Raw genomic sequence first — 24,695 nt, forward strand, 5'->3', positions numbered from 1 at the left:
TCACTCAGATCATTCTGCCCACATTCAGTGGGGCTCGAGGGGTTTGTGGGGGAGCACCGTGCCAAGTCTTGTGTGTAGTGTGGTCGCTGGTCGGCACGGACTCGGTGGGCCGAAGGGCCAGTTTCCACGCAGTACCTCTAAAGTCTAAGGACCATGTTGCAACGGGTGAGATGTGACCATATTTCAGTGGAATTCATCGCCATAGACGGCTGTAGAGGGCAAGTCATTGGGTATTTTTAAGGCAGAGATTGATAGGTTCTCGATGAGTAAGGATGCCTAAGGTTGTGGGGAGAAGGCAGGAGAATGGGGTTGAGAGGGAAAGATAGATCAGCCATGATCAAAGAACCTGTGGTGCTGTATGAGTAGCATGAGTGTATAAAATCATGAGAGGAATAGATCGGGTTGATGCACAGAGTCTCACCAGTTTAGGTGAATCGAGGACCAGAGGACATAGGTTTAAGGTGCAGGGGTAAAGATTTAATAGGAATCTGAGGGGTAATGTTTTCACACAAAGGGTGGCGGGTGTATGGAACGAGCTGCCAGAGGAGGTAGTTGAGGCAGGGACTATCCCAACATTTAAGAAACAGTTAGACTGGTTTGGAGGGATATGGGCCAAACGCGGGCAGTTGGGAACAGTGAAGATGGGACATGTTGGTCGTTGCGGGCAAGTTGGGCCGAAGGGCCTGCTTTCACACTATATGACTCTATAGCGCTTGACGTGAGGCAAGAGCAGCCTGGATTCACAAGTGCAATGGTTCTAGAGGGGTCTCCGTCACGTCACGTCCAGCTCCACCACCCGTCCTAGTGGGTGGCACGGTAGCGCAGCGGTAGAGTTGCTGCTTTACAGCGAATGCAGCGCCGGAGACTCAGGTTCGATCCTGACTACGGGTGCTGCACTGTAAGGAGTTTGTACGTTTTCCCCGTGACCTGCGTGGGTTTTCTCCGAGATCTTCGGTTTCCTCCCACACTCCAAAGACGTACAGGTATGTAGGTTAATTGGCTGGGTAAATGTAAAAATTGTCCCTAGTGGGTGTAGGATAGTGTTAATGTACGGGGATCGCTGGGCGGCACGGCCTTGGTGGGCCGAAAAGGCCTGTTTCCGGCTGTATATATATGATATGATATGATAGTGCTCACCTGCGGAGACCAGCACGACGGCAGTGAAGAGGCCCAGCTCTTCCTCGCTGAGCTGTAGGGAGCTCAGCTTCTCGCTGAAGTCGAACATGGAGTTGAGCAGGTCCCCCATGCCCATCCCCCGCAGCTCCTCGATGGAGTACGTGGTCCCGCTGATGAAGGTGGCCGTCTGCTCCTTCACGTTGAACAGCGATGCAAACCGCACCATCAACACCTGCCGCACGAGGGGACACAACGGGTCAGATCCTGCACCTTTATTAACAGCGGGGCCCTCCGTGAGAACGCCATCAGGGCACCTTGTCTACAAGGTACAAGACCACGAACCTGCGTCTCAATCAGAAACCCCCTGGTTCAACACTAGCTCCAGGCCGTTGAACATATCCAACCGGGACACCCAATGCAATGCAAAGCAATGCATTACAACAATACATGTTTAAAGCACTCCTCCTATCTGGTGTCACTGCTGTAAAGATCACGCGGTCAACTGCAAAGCAGAGATCCCTTCTTGGTTTGTCCTCTGTGTCCCATGAAAATGGAAACAGGGGAAGGCCATTCGGTCCTTCTAGCCTGCTCTATCACTCAATATACAATACAATACATCTTTATTGTCATTGTACAGGGGTACAACGAGATTGGGAATGCACCTCCCATATGATGCAATAATTTAATTAGCTAGTCAGTATTAATTTAAACAACCCAATGAAACAAATTGGATGGATGGGGATTGTAATATAATTGTATAATAGTTTCAATTGGTATATTTGTTTGTATAGTATTCTGGTGGTGGGTTCTGTTTTGGTTTTATTGTATTGTATATATTATTTCAATATTTGAATAAATATTTTTGATTAATTTTTTTATTTTTTTTAATGTTTTTAAGAAATAAATTGGAACAGTTTTAAAACAGAATAAAGTGCAAGTAGATCTGTGCCAGTTCACTGTGCGATGTGACCATCCGGCTCAGCAGGACCGGTTCATGGCAGCTATGGCCCTGGGGATGAAGCTGTTCCTGAGTCTGGAGGTGCGGACGTAGAAGGCCTTGTATCGTCTGCCCGATGGTAGGAGTGCCGTTGTGTCAGGGGCGTTCTATGGTGAAGGTAGACACAAAATGCTGGAGTAACTCGGCAGGTCAGGCAGCATCTCTGGAGGGAAGGAATGGGTGATGTTTCGGGTCGAGACCCTTCTTCAGACTGCTCTATGGTGAATGAGGCATTGAACCCACCAGCCCCTTGGGTGAGTAAAGACAGAAAGAGTCCGTGACACCACTTTAATGAAGAGCGAAGGAATTCTCCCTGGTGTATTGGGCAATATTCACCCCTCTCAATTCACATTTCTAGAACAAGGAGATGGGGAGGAATTTCTTTAGTCAGAGGGCGGTGAATCTGTGGGATTCCTTGCCAAGTCAATGGATATTTTTGAGGCGGAGATTGACAGATTCTGGATTGGTACGGGTGGCAGGGGATTATGGGAAGAAGGCAGGAGAATGGGGTTGAGGGGGAACGATAGATCAGCCATGATTGGATGGTGGAATAGACTTGATGGGCTGAATGGCCTAATTCTGCGCCCGTCACTTATGGACATGAATGTACTTAACATTTGAGAGAGAGAGAGCGAGCAGGAATAACGTAGTTCCTCAGTGGAAGAGGTCAGCAACTCAGGTGTGGATAATGAAGATCGTTGATAGAACGATGAGAGGGTAGTTAAGGAAAATGAAGTTCACTCGACTTGTAACCAGAGCCCTGGAATGTGGTGCCACAATGAATAATGGCAGAAAATACCTGAATCACATGATAACCTGCAGAGACGTAGTCAATGAGGCTATGGACCAAAAAGTGGGAAAAAGGATTAACTTAAATCTTTGGCAACAAAAGAAAAAGAGACAGAGTGCTGGAATAACTGAGCGGGTCAGGCAGAACATGGATGGGTGACGTTTCAGGTTGGGATCTTCACATGATGGGTGAATCTCCTGCTATTTATTCCATCAGCTTTTATAATCTCCATGAGGATGGAGGTGAATTTAAAAACTCCCCCTACTAAACGATGTCCACTGGAGCCACATTTGCCTTGTGGTCTGATGAGCAAGCGAATTCTTCCCCTGATATGGAATTAACCTGTACTCAGAGAGACATCCAAACTCAACCCAATCTGAAGAAGGGTCCCGACCCAATACGTCACCAATGCATGTTCTCCAGGGATGCATGCCTGACCAGCTGAGTTACTCCAGCACTTTTGTCACCTATTCTTGTCCTCCAGAGATGATGCTTGCACTCCAGCACTTCGTTTCAGTTTTTGTAAACCAGCATCTACAGTTCCTCGTTTCTCCAAACTCCACCATGGGTCTGGCGTGGAGAGTTAAGTGCTGCCCCAACATTAGATCCCATTGCACTCAAGCCCAGCGCTCACCTCAAAGGTGCCGGCTTTCAGCAAGGTGACCTGGTCGTGTTGGGATAGGTCCCGGAATCCAGGAATCAGTTTTGCAAACTCCACCACCTCTCGGACAGCTGGCGTGAAGCTCAGGGAAAAGTCCTCCCAGATCTGCTGCACCGACTGGTCACCATCTACGTGCGGCTGTGCGTTTATCGGGCATGCCTGTGGAGGGGAACAGAGAGGCAAGTGTGATGATGCATGATTGCCCAACCAATGGTATGGCATGGTACTTTATGGTATGGCACTTTATGGTATGGTTCTTTCTGGTACTTTATAGTATGGCACTTTATGGTATGGTACTTTATGATATGGTATGGTACTTTATGATATGGTAGTGTATATGGTATGGTACTTTATGATATGGTATGGTACTTTATGATATGGTGTGGTACTTTATGGTATGGTATGGTACATTATGGTATGGCACATTATGGTGTGGTACTTTATGGTATGGTACTTTATGGTATGGTATGGTACATTATGGTATGGCACATTATAGTGTGGTACTTTATGGTATGGTACTTTATGGTGTGGCACTTTATGGTATGGTACTTTATGGTATTGTATTGTACTTTATATGTCAATGTACCGAGCGAGGTAGAGTGAAATTCATTATTGTACACAGTTCAGTACATATCACTATACATAAGCACTTAGATACCGATTAGATCCGAAGAAGGTTCTCGACCCAAAACGTCACCCATTCCTTCTCTCCAAAGATGCTACCTGTCCCGCTGAGTTACTCCAGGTTTTTGTGTATATTTTATATGCGCGTCTCAGGTGTAGAGCAGTAGTACACTGAGACAGTTGACAGAGTCGCCAGTTTGGCGCCATTTTGAAGTCCCAGTTGTTGTAAGTGCAGGGATCTTGATCTGACCGTGAAGGTCTGTTGAACTGATGAAGACAACCATTAACTCTGTGGGCAGGCTGAGCAGAGATGAGCTTCCAGCAATAAAACCATAATGACTTCACGCAGTTCCTTTTCTCTGTGCCCTGTGCCCTTGTTCTTTGACTGCTTGGTAGCACACCAGCTAATGGGAATAACCAGCCTTTGGCAAACCCACTCCCACTAACACTCCTCCAAAAAGATAAGTTGTATTATTCACAAACTCTTAGTAAAAATGAAGACTGCACTTTGTGGCTGAACTTTAGAGTTCATTAGTCGAGACACTAGAGCGTTCTATGGCCATATGTCCCAAAATGGAACAATGAAATTCTTACTTGCAGAGTCCACTGTATCATTCAAATATGCTTTTAATCTCCCTGCAGGCTTATTTAATATCAGTGTCAAATTTACTATGTTAATTATGCCCTCGTTTTAGTTTAGTTTAGAGACACAGTTCTCAAAACAATTTATTAATTTCAACTCTTCGTAAAATGTACTAAATAATAAAAAAATTAATAATTGCAAATTCTAAACTCTTTTGTTTTAAACCAAATCATCTTCCCATTTCATAAATGTCAGTGTTCTACTTGCCAGGTGTTTACCAGCCGAGAAGAAGGCTATTGGTATCTGTAGTCAGATTTTTGTGACAAGATTGAATGGCGGGTTACAAAGTCCTTGTGTTCTTCACAATATTGGTCTTCAGGAATGAACTGACTATTTGGATAGGCTAAAGTAATATTTTTATCCTCGAGGTTTCTGACGTTAGTACTGCAATGTCTCTTTCATATTCACCCGGTGAAAGAAAGCCTTGAGTTATGAGATGGATATCACAAAGGCCACAGGAGGAACAGCAAAAGTGGAAACAATACTTTGATTTATAAAGATAAAGGTAATAGTTTAGTTTGCTATTGTCGCGTGTACCAGTGAAGAGCTTTTTGTAGTGTGCTCTCCGGCCAGCGAAAAGACAACATGACCACAAATCAAGACTTCCACCCCATACAGATGAAGGATAAAGAGTCAGATAAACTCCAGTAAAGTCTGATTAAAAGGTGTTTGAGTACTTATGAGCAATTAGTTTGATCAGGGAAGAGGGAAATGGGATTTAGTATCAAAAATTATCCTTCGTGAAATGTTTCCTAAAAGAATATGATGGTATTCTTGGGACAACATCTACTTCTTGAGTGTCACGTCGTTGGTTCTTTGGTTATTTTTAGCTAGGAAAGTTTTAAAAAAACCAGATTTTTATTGCACAGGTCATCTTTTAAAAGGGATGCTTTACTTCAGGAGAGTTTGTTGATGTGGATGACATCAATTGGATTACTAGAAAATGAGCAGGTTCCAAGGTAAAGGATTCAAGAATTTGAGGTGTAGGAAAATAACTGCAGATGCTGGTACAAATTGCAGGTATCACAAAATGCTGGAGTAACTCAGTGGGTCAGGCGGCATCTCCGGAGGAGGAGGAGGAGGAATGGGTGACGTTCCCATTTCTCCTGTCCTGAGATGCCGCCTGACCCACTGAGTTACTCCAGCATTTTGTGATACCAAAGAATATGAGGTGGTGTTAATCTCTGAAGTGGAGAATGGGCTCGTTAATGGATTACCGCTGTCAATGGACAATAGACAATAGACAATAGGTGCAGGAGGAGGCCATTCAGCCCTTCGAGCCAGCACCGCCATTCAATGCGATCATGGCTGATCACTCTCAATCAGTACCCCGTTCCTGCCTTCTCCCCATACCCCCTCACTCCGCTATCCTTAAGAGCTCTATCCAGCTCTCTCTTGAAAGCATCCAACGAACTGGCCTCCACTGCCTTCTGAGGCAGAGAATTCCACACCTTCACCACTCTCTGACTGAAAAAGTTCTTCCTCATCTCCGTTCTAAATGGCCTACCCCTTATTCTTAAACTGTGGCCCCTTGTTCTGGACTCCCCCAACATTGGGAACAATGTCCTGTTTAACGCACTGTTAAAATCCGACGGCACTTACTATTCCACATCTATAATTAAAAATAAATACCTCTGACATTTACTGGTGACTGAGGTTTTGATCTTTGGCTTTTCGTTAGTATTTTATAAGGAGAATCGTTTACTATCTGCAAATATATTTAGTGTGTCGCTTGCTGAGTAAAAGAAAAACAATTAAATGGCAACATTTGGATGAAATGGCCCGTTATCTTACCAGGACAACAGTATTCGGCCCTTTCCATGGGCAGGCTCTCCCACTGCCACTTTCCATCTCATCACCGGCATCAAACAGGTTTTGATTGTGCAGTTTGTGTCCATTGGGCTGATGCTGGTTATGTCCGTTTGTTTGCCCATTGGGGTAGGAAGAAGGGTAACACACATTCTTTAGTCCAGCACCACTGCCGTTGTGGACCAAGTTGTTGTCTTCGTGGTAGATAGTGTTCGCACCATTGGCGTGATACCCATTCAAGCAGCAATTCGCAATGTGGTTCATTGGCTCTGTGTCGCGCTGGCAGGTTGCCGTTGTTTGCTTCAGCTTGTCGTGGGCATAGGTGAAGGTCTCCTTGTGAGCCCGGGAAATGAAGTAGATGACTTCTTCCACGGAGGCTTCGGTGCTGGGGCAATAGAGCTGCTGCAGGTTGCACTGCTGCTGGGTATGGTGGCAGGGCGACGTGCGCTCCTGCTGCATGGCCTGCACCGGGACAGCCAGGGGAGGCTGAAGCTGCCAGCTTGGCTGCTGGGGCTGCAGCTCGTTCTGCAGCTCCCCGCTCAGCTGGTTGTTGACCATGTTATTCATCACGCTCTGCATCTCCGCCAGCATCCGCTGCTTTTCCCGCTTCGGGATACGCCCAAAACGCACGGCTGCAAGGAAAACCAGAGGCGGCAAGTTACTCGAGAGCCACCTTCAGTGTACGCGGCACCTCTGAATCCCACGTTCAAATGCAGCGCTGCGCAGAACAAGGTTTCTCCCCTGGTGCATCGTGAGGATCGTGAGATCCTCCAATGATCATCTCATGGTGATCTACACGGTGGCGCAGCGGTAGAGTTGCTGCCTCACAGCGCCAGAGACCCGGGTTCAACCCTGACTACGGGCGTTGTCTGTGCTTAGCTTGTACGTTCCCCCCGTGACCGCGTGGGTTTTCTCCGGGTGCTCTGGTTTCCTCCCACACTCCAAGGACATCCATAGGATAGGAGCAAAGAGGTCCTTCTACAGTTGTACCGGGCCCTGGTGAGACCGCACCTGGAGTACTGTGTGCAGTTTTGGTCTCCGAATTTGAGGAAGGATATTCTTGCTATGGAGGGCGTGCAGCGTAGGTTCACTAGGTTAATTCCCGGAATGGCGGGACTGTCGTATGTTGAAAGGCTGGAGCGATTGGGCTTGTATACACTGGAATTTAGAAGGATGAGGGGGGATCATATTGAAACATATAAGATAATTAGGGGATTGGACACATTAGAAGCAGATAACATGTTCCCAATGTTGGGGGAGTCCAGAACAAGGGGCCACAGTTTGAGAATAAGGGGTAAGCCATTTAGAACGGAGATGAGGAAGAACTTTTTCAGTCAGAGGGTGGTGAAGGTGTGGAATTCTCTGCCTCAGAAGGCAGTGGAGGCCAGTTCGTTGGATGTTTTCAAGAGAGAGCTGGATAGAGCTCTTAAGGATAGCGGAGTGAGGGGGTATGGGGAGAAGGCAGGAACGGGGTACTGATTGAGAGTGGTCAGCCATGATCGCATTGAATGGCGGTGCTGGCTCGAAGGGCTGAATGGCCTACTCCTGCACCTATTGTCTATTGTCTATTGTCTATCTTTGTAGGTTGATTGGCCTTTTGCGCCTCATGTGTAGTCAAGTCAAGTCAAGTCAATTTTATTTGTATAGCACATTTAAAAACAACCCACGTTGACCAAAGTGCTGTACATCAGTTCAGGTACTAAGAACGAACATACAATGGCACACAAACATAACAGCACATACATAAACAGTTCACAGCCCCCCCTCAGAGGGCCTCAAACGCTAAGGAGTAGAACGCTAGGGTTTTGAGCCTGGACTTAAAGGAGTCGATGGAGGGGGCAGTTCTGATGGGGAGAGGGATGCTGTTCCACAGTCTAGGAGCTGCAACCGCAAAAGCGCGGTCACCCCTGAGCTTAAGCCTAGACCGCGGGACAGTCAGTAGCCCCAAGTCAGCCGACCTGAGGGACCTGGAGATAGAGTGGTGGGTTAGAAGATTCTTGATATGGGGGGGGCAAGCCTGTGTAGGACCTAGAAGCAGTATTCCGGGTGATCGATGGTCGGCGTGGACTCGCTGGGCTGAAGAGGCTATTCTCTGCATCTCTAAGCCAATCTAAGCAACACTACTCTAAAAGAAGTGAATCACTGAGACGCAAGGCTCAGGTCAAACCATTCTAGGAAATAATATGCCTGGGAGTAACCACAGTGTGAAAATCAAAATAACAAAATAAATACTTTGCTCCTATAACTGGGTTGCTTTCTTCACAGAATTGACAGAGAGCGGGGTGGGGGGTGGGTAGGGGAGGGGGGTTCCTGAGATCTGCAGTGAGGAGGAGAAGAGGTAAAAAATGCGAAGAGGAATCCTCAGAAGACGAGATCAATGGTACTAATATATGGCTGACAAGGTGCATCTGTCCATGATTCCATCAGGAGACCAGACAGGCGAGTTCTACTGGTTTCTTCATTGCTACGTGTACCAGGTACAGTGAGATACACCTTTTGCAGGCAGCTGAGCGGGACTAACCCAGGTCAGTGCAGTCTGCACAGAACTGCCCGCTGAGACCGATTGCAAGAGGTGCTGACATTCCCTCTGTTTTATCGTTGAGCACCAGAGACTGCCTGGGTCAAAGGATCCAAACGCACAACGACGCGTCTTGCCTCGAGCAAGTGCCATGAGCAGTGAGCGGCGGCAATCGGAAGACTCACCATCACAGGACATGCCAACAGCGAGGCAAACACACAACAACGATCAACAACGATCCAAACACACAACAACGATCAACAACGATCCAAACACACAACAATGATCAACAACGATCCAAACACACAACGATCAACAACGATCCAAACACACAACAACGATCAACAACGATCCAAACACACAACGATCAACAACGATCCAAACACACAATGATCAACAACGATCCAAACACACAACAACGATCAACAACGATCCAAACACACAACGATCAACAACGGTCCAAACACACAACAACGATCAACAACGGTCCAAACACACAACAACGATCCAAACACACAACGATCAACAGCGGTCCAAACACACAACAATGATCAACAACGGTCCAAACACACAACAACGATCCAAACACACAACGACGCGTCTTGCCTCGAGCAAGTGCCATGAGCAGTGAGCGGCAGCGATCGGAAGACTCACCATCCCTGGACATGCCAACAGCGAGGCACTTCTTGAAGCGGCATTGCTGGCAGCGATTCCTGTTGATCCGCACGATGGTGCAGTTCTCGTTCTTCAGGCACTTCTTGTACTGGATGTTCTGCTGGATGCTTCTCCTGAAGAAGCCCTGTGGCGTACAAAGGTTCAGCCCCTGAGCAGTCCCATTGGTTTCAGCTTCTCACCCAGAATTACAACATCCCCAAAGAATTACTCTCTTCCTTTCCACGACTAGCAACCAGCCAATTTAATGAGCAACTCAACTCATATTCTATGGCCACAGGTGTGACGGTGCTTGTAAGCATGCAGACATGAACTTAGATTTCATACAAGAAGAGTATGAAGCAGAAGCCTATGTGGCTAAAGGTCAATTTTCTGTTTAGGAATGCTCTTAAGAGCAGCCCAGAGGTACATTTGCTGTGTTGAAGATGCTACATAAATGGTTGTTGCTGTTAGTATTGTGTGTGTGTGTGTGTGTGTGTGTGTGTGTGTGTGTGTGTGTGTGTGTGTGTGTGTGTGTGCGTGTGTCTCTCTGTCTCTGTCTCTGTCTCTGCTTTATTATATTATCTACAGTTTACATATTGACTATGTTTACATATTCTAGGAAAAAAAACTGCAGATGCAGGTTTAAATCGAAGGTAGACGCAAAATGCTGAAGTAACTCAGCGGGTCAGGCAGCATCTCTGGAGAGAAGGAATGGGTGACGTTTTGGGTCGAGACCCTTTTTCAGCTCGTTTCGGGTCGAGACCCCAAGACCCTTCCACTGGGTGTGTTTGTTTGCAAGCCTGTGAGGAAATTCTTGCAAGTAAACAGGTTGTTTTGGAGAGCATCCTCTCCACTATTAATGTAGTGCTTTAAAATCTTTTGGATACAGTTTTAATCACCCATTCCTACTCTCCAGAGATGCTGCCTGACCCGCTGAGTTACTCCAGCATTTTGTGTCTACCTTATGTTTACATATTCTGTTGTGCCGCTGCTAGTAAGAATCTCATCGTTCTATCTGGGTACGTATGACAATAAAACACTCTTGACGTCTGTGCATCCCAAGGGCTAGGCCGCTACGTAAGCATGCACTCATGTTAACTGTAGGTGCAGGTTTCTCCTGTGCAAGTGGGTGTCCCTTACCTTGCAACCTTCACAGGCATGAACCCCATAGTGGAAACCAGAGGCCACATCGCCACACACTTTACACAGCAAGATCATTCCGCTGATTTCTGGATGAGAGAGAAAAAGAAGCAAAGGGAAATAATTAAAACAAAACCTCTCCAGAGTGTACAACCACCTTCGGAGAACTACCAGTGGCTTGGGCCTCTAATACTGCCTTTAATGCCGAGACTATGAGATGGCATGGGCCTGCAGTGACGGTCCACTGATGAAGAGGTGACGCAAGTTATTTTTAAGAAGGGTTTGAAGACTGGAAGTAGAAATAGCTTCGTTGGAAGTCCTTCAAAATGCCAAGTAGAATTCATAAGTTCATAACACAGAAACGTAGAAACATAGAAAATAGGTGCAGGAGGAGGCCATTTGGCCCTTCGAGCCAGCACCGCCATTCATTGGGATCATGGCTGATCATCCACAATCAGTTCTACGAGCAGAATTAGGCCATTCGGCGCACCAGGTCTACTCTGCCAATCAATCGTGGATGATCTATCTTTCCCTCTCAACCCCATTCTCCTGCCTTCTCCCCATAACCCCTGGCACCCGTACTAATCAAGAATCTGTCAATCTCCGCCTCAAAAATATCCATTGACTTGGCCCCCACAATGAATCCCACAGATTCACCACCCTGACTAAAGAAGCACATCGAGTGGAGTGACTGGCTTTGAAAGAATGAAGACATCATTCTGAAATACTGACTGGTCAAAGTAACCATGAGTAGTTACTGGGGAATAAGAGGCTGTTTCTGTGTGATTATACTCCACAATATCAAGCAGGAGGAGGGAAAGTGTTTACTCACTGGTGATGCCAGAGTTGATTTTAGCGGTGGAGATGGCGTTCCCGTCTTCCGTTGCAAGCTTCAGATTGCTGAAGGGCCCGCTGCTGGAGCAGTCGTCTCCAGACCCCGACGAGCAGCTCCGGTAGTGTTTGCCATCCTGGGAGTTGGAGCTGGAGCTGGAGCTGGAACTGGAGCCATTTGGAGACGGTGGCAAGGGGGAGCAGGACTGGGACACGGACTGGAAACTACTGTTGGAGCTGTCATTGTAGAGCAGGACCGGGTGGCTTGAGGAGGTGCTGTTGGGCCCGATGTAGGTGATCACACCCCCTGCAATGGGAAGGGAAGCATTTAGTTTATAAGAAAGTAACCGCAGATGCTGGTACAAATCGATTTATTCACAAAATGCTGGAGTAACTCAGCAGGTCAGGCAGCATCTTGGGAGAGAAGGAATGGGTGACGTTTCGGGTCGAGACCCTTCTTCAGGGTCCCTCCCGAGATGTTGCCTGACCCACTGAGTTACTCCAGCATTTTGTGTCGACCTTTTAAAAATCTGTGTATTAGTCACCTCTCACCCTTATTGGGGGGGGGGGTCAATTTTAGAAATACACCACCCTTCGCTTTAAAAATAATTTAGCTTTGTAGCTATTTTATCTGACGATAGACACAAAAAGGTGGAGCAACTCAGCGGGTCAGACAGCATCTCTGGAGAAAAGGAACAGGTGACATTTCGGGTCGAGACCCTTCTTCGGACTACTTTATCTATTAGCTTTAGGTCAAAGGTAATGCAAGGAAAAGCAATGTGAGGATTTCAACCTTATCTATTTCATATTGCATTACATTTACAATTACATTTACTACAAGAGGAACAAACGTGAAAAATACAGTCGGATTTTAAAATTACACCAGAATTAATGTTCTGGCTGTCAATTGAGGGAAGTATCAGATTTGGTTGCAATGACTCTGGTGAGTGAGTAGTTTTACCTCTTTGTGGTATCTGTACACTGTGAATTAACTACACTGTAATAGCCCAGATTTATTGCTCCTATGAATTGGATCAGACGAAATCACAAGAATGAACGGGCGAGAATGAATGCTACTAATCCAAGGCAACATGACTACAAACCACCTCCCAAGTCCCCAGCATGTGAGCGTGTCGTATGGTCTGTTTGGAACAAACTACCTGAGGTTGCAGAGCAAGAGGAAGGAGGTATTAAACAATCATTCATCGCCTGGTGTCCAACCTTCAGGTAACATAAAATGGAAGAGGTTTATATCCAAGAGAACAACGTAACACCAAATGGGTCATTGTGTAACTCTTGATGTACAGTACAAGGAACTGCAGATGCTGGTTTATAAAAAGAAAAAGAGACAAAGTGCTGGAGTAACTCAACGGGTCGGGCAGCATCTCTTGGAGAACATCGATAGGTGATGTTTCGGGCCGGGCTCCTACTTCAGACTGTTGGGATAGTTCAGTCTGAAGAAGGGTCCCGACCCGAAACGTCACCTATCCACCAAGCTCATTCCCTGCTCCGCTCCACCCCAAACACACCCAGGGAAGGAACGGGGAGAGAAAATAAATGTTGCTGACAAAAACTGGAAGCCCACACTATTGTCCATCCTCATTAAATAGATGTGAGGGCACCAATCCTTTGCTCCAGGAATGTAGTCATGGAACAAGACTTGCAAGGACACTCCCTTTCATTGTAGAGCACTAATCAACTTGCCTATGTCATCAAGATTACTCATATATTTTCCCTAGCCACCTTCCTTAAAATGTATTCCAATGAAGTGTCACCTTATTCTGAACAGAATTGGTTAATGTAACATCTTTCATTGCCTCTGGTCATTCTAGAATACCAAATACGCTCGATATACCAAGTATGTATTGAACTATAATTACTGGGACAATAGAAAACGTGGCAGCTAATGTGAACTTACACGGCAAGCCCTTTGACACACTGACTCCACATTGCCCCCTGGCACACTCATCCCATTGCCTCCATTTGTCCTCTCCATATTTCCCTGTAGCCCTGCAAATTATTTGCTTTGAAATGCCTATCAACTTCCCTTTCAATCCTTTGCAAATTTACCTACACTAAGGAGTAGTTAAGATCCCTCAAACAGCAATGTGATGATGACTAACTAGCAAAGGGACCCAACCCGAAATCTTTGCCTATCCATACTCCTCCTGATCCCTGCCTGATCCCTGCCTGAGTTATTTTTAGTTTAGTTTAGTTTATTGTCACGTGTCTTTCCGCTGACTGGTTAGCAGCAGCAGAAGCTTTTCACTGTGCATCGGTACATGTGACAATGAACTAAACGAGTACCGCGGTACAGTGCAAAGTCACTGGTGTGCTGAGCACCATGTGTTTCGACCAGATGACGTGTTTGGTTGATACTGAAGGAGGAGTGAATATTGGCTGGAACCTGGAACACTGCCCATAACTCCTTCAACAAGGGATTGTTGACGTGTTTAGACCCATCTGACAAGATGGTTGATGCCTTTAACCAAGGACTCACCCCGGAGGCAGCAGCTCTGATAGTGAATGCAAAGTTGTCTCTGGGCCGCACTAACAGATCATCAGTGCTCTTGTTGTTAAAACGGAGCTCAAACCCACGCCTTCGAATTCTGATGAAGGGTCTCAACCTGGAACTTCGCCTACGCCTTCTCTCCAGAGATGCTGCCTGTCCCGCTGAGTTACTCCAGCTTTTTGTGTCTATCTTCGGTGTAAACCAGCATCTGCAGTTCCTTCTTACACTTCTAATTCTGTGGCAGGAATACCACAAACTGAATGGGTATACAGGTTAAGACCAACTCTGCTGCACCCTTGATATATAAGGAACTGCAGATGCTGGTTAACAATAACAAAAAAAGAAATAAATTGTTGGAGTAACTCAGCGGGTTGGGCAGCATCTCTGGAGAACAATGATAGTGACATTTTGGGTTGGGAACTTGCTTCAGACTGTTGGGATCATTGAGTCTGATGAAGGGTCCCGACCCAAAACGTCACCTATCCATGTTATCCAGAGACGTGTAGATGCTGGATTATACACAAGGTGATGGAATAACTCAGCGGGTCAGGCAGCAAAAGGATGGGTGATGTTTCGGGTCGGAACCCTTCTTCAGAGTGGAACCCTTATCCAGAGATGCTGCCCGACCAGCTGAGTTGCCCCAGTGCTTTGTGTCTTCTGCTATACACCTCCCTGGCAATGTTCCACTGAGTTTGTAAAGCAAAAACAGCATCGACACGGAAGGGCTGCAACAGAAGCATGAAGAACAAAAACAGGAAAGGCTGTTATTGCTCTCCAGGTCCAGGAGCATCTGTGGAGAAGCAGAAGTCAAACAAGTTGACTTATCAAAGCAGGTATCACAAAATGCTGGAGTAACTCAGCGGGTCAGGCAGCATCTCTGGAGAAAAGGAATGGGTGACATTTCGGGTCGAGATCCTTCTTCAGACTGATGTCGGGAGGGGGGGGGGGGCGGGACGACGAAAGGATATAGGTGGAGACAGGAAGACAGTGGGAGAACTGGGAAGGGGAGGGGAAGAGAGGGACAGAGGAGATGTCCTTCACCACAACACAACTCACCACAACACAACTCACCACAACACAACTCACCACAACACAACTCACCACAACGCAACTCACCACAACGCAACTCACCATAACGCAACACACCACAACGCAACTCACCACAACGCAACTCACCACAACGCAACTCACCACAACGCAACTCACCACAACGCAACTCACCACAACGCAACTCACCACAACGCAACTCACCACAACGCAACTCACCACAACACAACTCACCACAACACAACTCACCACAACACAAACACAAGTTGGAGAAGTCAATGTTCATACCGCTGGGCTGTAAGCTGCCTTCGATTTGTACCAGCATCTGCAGTTATTTTCCTACACGACTTATCAAAGCAGATCGCCTTGTTTGTCTGTATTTGCTGCCTGACCTGCTGAACGTTTCCAGTCTTTTCTGTTGATGGTGGTGGGTGTGTTTTCGGGGCCGTGTGTGCCATTGTGGGATTGTGCTGAGCTTGGGTTCCTGTTGCAGCACTCCAGCCTGAATGAGAACTATAGGCCTCAGACATCCCGTAGCTGAGCTGCCACTTTGTTATGTTTATGGCCGTGCCGAGGCTTACACTGGGTGTTTACTGTTTTGTCAGTGGGACTGCTGCCAACTGTGTGAGGCCCATTCACCACAACACAAAGCAAGTGGTGCAACAAAACACTCCATGGGGCTCGTCATGAACCTGGCTGCTAACTTGATGATTTGAGATTTGTGCAAAATCAAAACTAAGGTCGGTGCAGCAGGTGGAGCTGCTGCCTCACTGCCCCAGAGACCCGGGCTCGATCCGAGCCTCGGATGCTGTCCGGGTTGGAGTCTGCACGTTCCCCTTGTGATCGAGTGGGTTTTCCTCGGGTGCTCAGGTTTCCCGTTGCATCCAAATGACGTGCGGGTATGTCGGAGTTTGAGTTTAGTTAATCATCACGTGTGCTGAAGTACAGTGAAAAACCTTTGTTGGCCTCTATAAATTGCTCAGAGCATGTAGGAAGTGGATGCAAAAATGGGACAACGTAGAACTAGTGTGAACAGGTGGTCAGCATCGACTCGATGGGCCGAAGGGTCTGGTTGCTGTCTCCTTCAATCACTCAATCATGGATAGGTGACATTTCAGGTCGGGACCAATGTACGGAACATCAGCTATCCATGTTTTCCAGAGATGCTGCCCAATCAGTGTAGTTATTCCAGCACTCTGTGTCTTTCCTTGGTAAACCAGCATCTGCAGTTCCTAGTGTCTACAATCTATCAATTATGCTCTGCTCAGAGTCTAATTAATCCATGGCCACGTTACTTCTCTGGCCTGGCTCCTCAGGCCCGGCTCTCCCACTGCACATTGCATAGCTTTAAGCTCATCCAAAGTCTCTGGCTGGGATCCACATTGGCTCCCAGGCCTTCATTTTAAAGTCTGCATTCTTATTTTCCTATTGTCTCACCCCCTTCCATCTCTGGAGCCCTCATCCAGCCCATTGTCCTCCATTTCAAACCCTCCCCAATATTCATCACTCCAGCAAAGGCAAAGATGGATTCAACTAAATCTCTGGGATTACAATCTTAAACACCCATATCATTCTCCTTGTGGGCACTCCCAAAACCCTTCCGCTTTGATTGAACTATTAGTCATTTGTTCTAACATCCTCTTTTGTGACTCAGTGGCAAACTTTGGCAACAATCCCACGAACCATCTTGGACCTGTTTTTTAATCAAATTAAAGACACTATATTAATATATGCGGTTGTTTGGGTAGCGAGGGTGGCTATTCTGTGCCGAGAAATACCACCAGTAACCTAAACACACACTTGGACAATAGACAATAGATAATAGGTGCAGGAGGAGGCCATTCAGCCCTTCGAGCCAGCACCGCCATTCAATGTGATCATGGCTGTTCATTCTCAATCAGTAACCATTCTTAATCAGTAACTCAATCAGGACCCTCCCTGAATCAAAGGTGAAGTGGGAACCAAAATGTCCATTGCAGTGATTTCTGTTAGTTCGTTTAGTTTATTGTCACGTGTACCGAGGTACAGAGAAAAGCTTTTGCTGTGTGCCAACCAGTCAGCGGAAAGTCAATACATGATTACAATCGAGCCGTCCACAGTTTACCACATAATCACCATTCAGTGGATCAACATCTACGAATCATAGATTTTCGTCCAGACTTCTCAAATGTTGAATTCTGCACTCATTTCTCCTTTAAGTGGGTCACATGATCTGGCTGTGACTTGAAAGACTTGACCTGTCGGAAAATAACTGCAGATGCTGGTACAAATCGAAGGTATCACAAAATGCTGGAGTAACTCAGCAGGTCAGGCAGCATCTCTGGGGAGAAGGAATGTGTGACCTTTCGGGTCGAGACCCTTCTAAGGGATTGTCACCCGTTCCTTCTCTCCTGAGATGCTGCCTGACCTGCTGAGTTACTCCAGCATGTTGTGATACCCTGAAGACTTGACCTAGTGAGGCTTTACTGTTGCTTTACTGCCAATGTAACCTGTGCTGTGCCCTCCTCAGCAATACAGAGTGCCACAAAGGTGTGCTGATGGTGAAGGGAGCAACGTTATGTTCCCACCGCTAGCATCTCGCCCAATCAACGGCTCAAAACACAAAGTTACTGCGAAAAAAAATCAGATGGTTTTTGTAAATGGTTGGAGGTGAGGATGGATGATGATGGAGCAGGTCCACTGAGATTGGAGATAATTGGAATGCAGAAATGTACTCTATCTCCTGACCCAACTCTGCTCCTCACTGTGTTAGAAAGACCTGGATTTTTACAGTCCCTTAACGCCCCGTCCAAAAAGTTTAAATTCTCTTTGCAGTCAGTGAAGAACTTTTGAAGTACATTCACTTTTGCAAAAGGCGGCCAATTTCCACCCAACACGCTCCCCAAAACAGCTGGGTAATAGTGACCAGAAAATGTCTTCAATCTATTGAGGAATAAATATCCGACAAGACTCCTCAGTCTGAAGAAGGATCTCAACCCAAAACATCACCCATTAAAAATATATATATATACATATAGCAATAAATATGTACTTGGACCACAATCTTTTGCCTTTGAAGATTATGTCAATATATATTCTCCCACAATATTGTGGATTCTAATATTCTTTTTAGAAAAAGGTGTATTATATATATATGTGTGTGTGTGTGTGTGTGTGTGTGTGTGTGTGTGTGTGTGTGTGTGTGTGTGTGTGTGTGTGTGTGTGTGTGTGTGTGTGTGTGTGTGTGTGTGTGTGTGTGTGTGTGTATATATATTTAGGACTGAGACGAGGAAAAAAAAAATCACCCAAAGTTGTGAATCTGTGGAATTCTCTTCCACAGAAGGCAGTGGAGGTCAATTCACTGGATGTTTTCAAGAGAGAGTTAGATTTAGCTCTTAGGGCTAATGGAATCAAGGGATATGGGGAAAAAGCAGGAACGGGGTACTGATTTGGGATGATCAGCCATGATCATATTGAATGGTGGTGCTAGCTTGAAGGGCCGAATGGCTTACCCCTGCACCTATGTTCTATACTGCTCTATGTATGTATGATTATATATACATATATATATAGGTAGACACCAAATGCTGGAGTAACTCAGCGGGTCAGGCAGCATCTCAGGAGAGAAGGAATGGGTGACGTTTCGGGTCGAGACCCTTGGTCACCCATTCCTTCTCTCCTGAGATGCTGCCTGACCCGCTGAGTTACTCCAGCATGTTGTGTCGACCTTCAATTTGAACCAGCATCTGCAGTTATTTTCCTATACATATATATATATATATACACACACATATATATATGTGTGTGTGTGTGTGTGTATATGTATATATATATATATATATATATCCACACACACACACACACACACACACACATATATATATGTATATATGTGTGTGTGTGTGTGTGTGTGTGTGTGTGTGTGTGTGTGTGTGGATATATATATATATATATATACATACACACACACACACATATATATTCTCCTGAGATGCTGCCTGACCTGCTGAGTTGTGAATAAATACCTTCTATATATATATGTGTGTGTGTGTGTGTGTGTGTGTGTGTGTGTGGATATATATATATATATAAATATATATATCCATATATATCTATACACACACACGTATACACACACTCGGAACATACATAGTGTAAGAAAATAACTGCAAATGCTGGTACAGTATTTATTTCACAAAATGCTGGAGTAACTCAGCAGGTCAGGCAGCATCTCAGGAGAGAAGGAATGGGTGACGTTTCGGGTCGAGACCCTTCTTCAGACTGATATGTATAAGAAAATAACTGCAGATGCTGGTACAAATTGAAGGTATTTATTTCACAAAATGCTGGAGTAACTCAGCAGGTCAGGCAGCATCTCAGGAGAGAAGGAATGGGTGACGTTTCAGGTCGAGACCCTTCTTCAGACTGAAGAACTGAAGAAGGGTCTCGACCTGAAACGTCACCCATTCCTTCTCTCCTGAGATGCTGCCTGACCTGCTGAGTTACTCCAGCATTCTGTGAATAAACTTCTTCAGACTGATGTCAGGGGGGGGGGGGTGGAACATACATACATACATACACACACACGCTGGGAAAGATGAAAGCCCGAGTCTGGAGCACATATTTATTTCATGGGAGTTTCCATGTCTCTGGAGCCGCCAGCAGGGCGCGTTGAGGAAGGCAGGCAGGCAGGCGCACACACACACACACACACAAGCTGAATGAAGGTTATTCCTGAGGCTGGGTTATTAATAGACTCGGAGGGGAGGTTGAGTCACGGGCTGGTCCATGTGTTTGTTGGCCCCAGCAGCTCGCGTGTTTCAGCAACGCCTGCCTCTGCCTCCACCTCCAGCGGGTTACACGTGTTGGAGACGGGTCACCTCCCATTGACAAGACTCTGTCACTGCCATCACGTGTAGCCGGTCCCCCTTGTGCCTCATGTGTGCAGGAAGCAAGTTACTGCAGACAGATGATGATTGATGCTGGTTTCAACCAGATAAGACGCAGAAAATAAAAATATATGCTGGACTGACTCAGCGGGACTGACCTTCTGGTTCATGTCACCTTACATTGTATGTGTCCCTCCCGGTCACCCTACATTGTATGTGTCCCTCCCGGTCACCCTACATTGTATGTGTCCCTCCTGGTCACCTTCCCCTCAGCTCACAATGAACCATGCTACCATGCAACCTTGCTACATTCCCAAGGCAGACACAAGATGCTGGAGTAACTCAGCGGGTCAGGCAGCATCTCAGGAGAGAAGGAATGGGGGACATTTCGGGTCGAGACCCTTCTTCAGACTGATGTCAGGGGAGGGACACATACAATGTAGGGTGAAAAGCTCCCCATTCCTTCTCTCCGGAGATGCTGCCTGACCCGCTGAGTTACTCCAGCATCTTGTGACCACCTTCGATTTAAACCAGCATCTGCAGTTATTTTCCTACACATTCTACACTCTACATTTCCATGCCACCTTTTTAATCATCCGTCGTTTTCGCACCTTACCCTTCCACAGTCCCCCCCCCCCCCCCCCCCCCCCCATCTCCCCTGACTCTCAGTCTGAAGAAGGGTCTGGACCCAAAACCTCCCCCCATCCCTTCTCTCCAGAGATGCTGCCTGCCTGCCTGTCCCGCTGAGTGACTCCAGCATTTATTTATTTTGTTGTGTGTCTATCTTCTTTCCCCTTGTGCTTCAGAAACTGGACTTGAAGCCTCCTTGTTCAAACTGCGTGACTTGAAGCCACTGATAATCCCTTCCCACACCACTCCCATGTTGGTAGTTGAAATAAAGAAAATTACTCCCCCCCCCAAAAAAAAGATCTGTTTTTGCCTCGTTACATTTAGGGGGGAAGGGGGGCAAGACAGGGGTTTACTAAACATCCATTGCATTTGGCCTGGATCTGCCCCCGTTAGATTGCTTGGTGATTATGATCCCATTTAGCTGGGATACAGGGGAGGGGAGGGGAGAGAGGGAAGGGGGCGGTAGACGCGAATTCCAAACGGAGATCAAGACTGTGGCCGCATCGCAGAGCTGGAAATAACACCAGCGAGGCACATTCCCCGCCTCCTGACCTGGATTACTGCCGCATCACAAGCTCTCTCTCCACCCCCACCACCCCCTCCCCTCCCAAACAACAGCAAACACGTCCTTCCAGTCCGATTAACTGTTGAGGCGCTGGAGCCTTTGCAACAGACCGTGTGTCTCACCGACACATCTCCTATCTCCCCGCCGTGCAGAAAAGGTGCACTGCGGCGTAAACCGAGCACCACCCGTGGACGTGTGGACGGACACCTCCACCACCACCAACAACAACACTCGCACTCTCTTGCATTCCAAGGCAAGGCACGAAGCATTTCCTTTCAAATCGCATAATTAAAACAATAATCAAATGGTATATATGTTTCCCACAGCGAGTCGCCTTTTCTTTTCCCCAGATATATATATATTTTTTCTCCTGTTTATCAGGGGGTAAGGGAGGGGGGAGGGGGGGGGGGGAAGGAAGAAATGTTGGGCTATTTTGATTATTTAGGTCATGCAAAACCAAAATATTTTCATGCTGGCGACCTATAGCGACCCAGTAGTCTTTGCACATCAGAAGGCGAACGTGGAGAGAGAGAGATGGGGCTTGTTCTTGGACAATAGGAGGAAGCTCGAGTCAGATATATATACTTTCACCTAACCCAATGGTCTGTAAGTAAATGCTATCGAGCTGCTTTGGCCTGGGGTACGTTCGCTGAACGCCGTTTGTCTCACGAACAGGGACATCTAACATTCTGAGGAGCACCATTTTAACGTTTAAAAAAATATATTTCACGTGTACTCATCCACACTCCCAAGTTTATAAGTCCAGATAGGAAATTCAGTTGTGTGTTTTGATATATGATTAAAAATCCTAGTGGAAATTTCAGATACGTTTGTTTTGGTTCAGGATTGTAAGTCCAGATGAGAAATTCAGGCAAGTTTGTTCACGGGGGGGGGGGGGGGGAAAGTATATTTAAATTCATATGCAGGTAAATGCAATTAAGAAATATAATTCAGTTTGTTAGAGGTCATACTGTTGAAAAGTGATTGAAATGTGGAATGGAGATGTTGTTTATTTGGGAAGGGTTGATGGCGTTCCCCATTTGTTGACTGTTTCTCCTGCTCTGCGTGGAAGCACAACACGTAGACATTTGCTACTTTGGGAAAGAGAGGGGGCTTCGAACTGAGTTGGAAGGGGCTGCAGACCAATTCCTTCCATCCAGAGATGCTGCCTGTCCCGCTGAGTTACTCCAGCATTTAGGGTCGATATGGGGGGTCTTGAACTGATTTGGGCTTCCTAGTCCTTAGTTGGACCCTACGTCAGTCGTGGATGTGTGTGGAGGGGTTGTTGGGGTGGTGGGTTTGGTCACACACTCCGTTTCGCTGGGTGCTGACTTGTCCTGCATCTGTACAACACTCTGAACACAATTGTGTCTGGCTGTGTAATCGGATGGGCGGTAGGAGGAGCAAGTACGCAAGGTACACATGGCTAGGGTGTACAGTCCATGTGAGCTTTTGCAAAATAACTCCTACCTTATTCAGACTGTGACCTACTTTGTGGGTCTTGGGGAAAGATAGCAACAACGGAGGGGAGGGGGAGAGGGGTGGGGGGGGGGGGGGGGGGGTAACCGAGCTGTGTCAATATCCCAATTACACCAACACATAATTTTAACCATATGTCACACTCCAAAGCACAAACGCGAATAAAAAGCAAAGTATACTATGACCTCCAGTAACACTAACACAGAAACGTCAGTCAGACGAGAAAAGTGTCACCTATTACTGTAAAATAACAGATATATAATGACGGATTTATTAATAGCTGATCCCACCGCATAATACGCTCCAGATCTCCGTAAATAGCACAGCCAACTACCCAAGTAGTCATTCTGATGTAAAATAATCGCAGGCCAACTCATCTTGTGTCGTTTATATTGTGGGCACGGATATCGCCAGAGTAAAGCCACCACGTCTTAAAATATGGGGGGGGGGGATGTAAAATGTTTTTAATCTACCACTGCCACCCCCAACCCCAACCCCCTTGAACGTACACAACCAGTCTGACGCTCTCACCTTGCCCTGCAAGCTCAGGGTACAAACACACACACACACACACACACACACACACACACACATCGACAAGCCAAGATTAAGACGCTGGCAATGATTTCCAAAAATAAAAGTAGTATCATCCTCTCTGCTCATTAACACGGGGAACAGGAGTTAAATATCTCTAACGCGTACTTTAAAAAGTCGGGCAGCGTAATGCGACTGTTTTTAAATAAAGTGCATCCAATACCTGTGCTGTTGGAGTCCATTGCCGACCTTTTAGGACGTTGTTTGTTTGTCCTGAAGCTGCCGGAGAGACTTCGCCCGCAACGTTGCGGTTGTTGTCTTGGCTGCGGACGTCTAGTGAGCGCGTCAGGAAGGACTTGTCGAGTTGCAATCTTGCGCCAGGAGTTTCTGTTTGTCAGCGCTGTTTTCTTTCCGATCGGAAAGGTATCGAGGTCCTCCCGTGAGGACAGCCTCTCAGCTCTGGTTGGTTGGGTCCTGTCAAACCTCCCCCGGCGGACCAGGAAGAGGTTTCCTTCGGACAAACCTCCCCTGCACAGATTGGCCCTTTGCAGTCAGTCACACACACACTCACACACACACACACACACTCTCTGTCTCTCTCTATCTCTCTCTCCCTGTCACACACACACACACACACACTCTCTCTCTCTATCTCTCTCTCCCTGTCACACACACTCTGTCTCTCTCTATCTCTCTCTCCCTGTCACACACACACACACTCTGTCTCTCTCTATCTCTCTCTCTCACACACACACACACACACACACTCACTCACTCTCTCTCTGTCTCTCTCTCACACACACACACACACTCTGTCTCTCTCTCTGTCTCTCTCCCTGTCACACACACACTCTCTCTCACACACACACACACACTCTCTCTCTCTGTCTCTCACACACACACACACTCTCTCTCTGTCTCTCACACACACACACACTCTGTCTCTCACACACACACACACTCTCTGTCTCTCACACACACACACTGTCTCTCTCTCTCACACACACACTGTCTCTCTCTCACACACACACTCTGTCTCTCTCACACACACACTCACACACACACTCTCTCTCTCTCTCACACCCACACTCTCTCTGTCTCTCTCTCACACACACACACACACACTCTCTTTCTCTCTCTCTGTCTCTATCTCTCTCACACACACACACACTCATACACATGCACAGCTCTGCCCTGCAGCGTTGGAAGACGGAGCAGTCGCCTTGCACAGACACATCTAGCAGCGAGAGATGTGCTGACATTCACTGTGTGATGTT

General features: G+C 46.8%; 1 protein-coding gene across 1 annotated transcript in view; it reads right to left on the minus strand.

Annotated features, from left to right (window-relative positions):
• nr1d1 (nuclear receptor subfamily 1, group d, member 1) overlaps nt 1–24,051 on the minus strand; it is a 25,642-nt gene extending 1,591 nt beyond the window's left edge. Inside the window, exons 1-7 of the mRNA XM_078424439.1 lie at nt 23,642–24,051; nt 11,785–12,090; nt 10,953–11,041; nt 9,813–9,957; nt 6,626–7,272; nt 3,538–3,723; nt 1,138–1,348 (exon numbers count right to left, since the gene is read on the minus strand). Coding sequence (XP_078280565.1) covers nt 1,138–1,348; nt 3,538–3,723; nt 6,626–7,272; nt 9,813–9,957; nt 10,953–11,041; nt 11,785–12,090; nt 23,642–23,660 — 1,603 coding nt within the window. The 5' untranslated portion in view covers nt 23,661–24,051. The remainder of the gene's footprint in view (nt 1–1,137; nt 1,349–3,537; nt 3,724–6,625; nt 7,273–9,812; nt 9,958–10,952; nt 11,042–11,784; nt 12,091–23,641) is intronic.
• Nucleotides 24,052–24,695: the final 644 nt, after the last annotated feature.

This window comes from Rhinoraja longicauda, chromosome 29 (genome assembly GCF_053455715.1).
Source record: "Rhinoraja longicauda isolate Sanriku21f chromosome 29, sRhiLon1.1, whole genome shotgun sequence".
NCBI classification, from domain to species: Eukaryota; Metazoa; Chordata; class Chondrichthyes; order Rajiformes; family Arhynchobatidae; genus Rhinoraja; species Rhinoraja longicauda.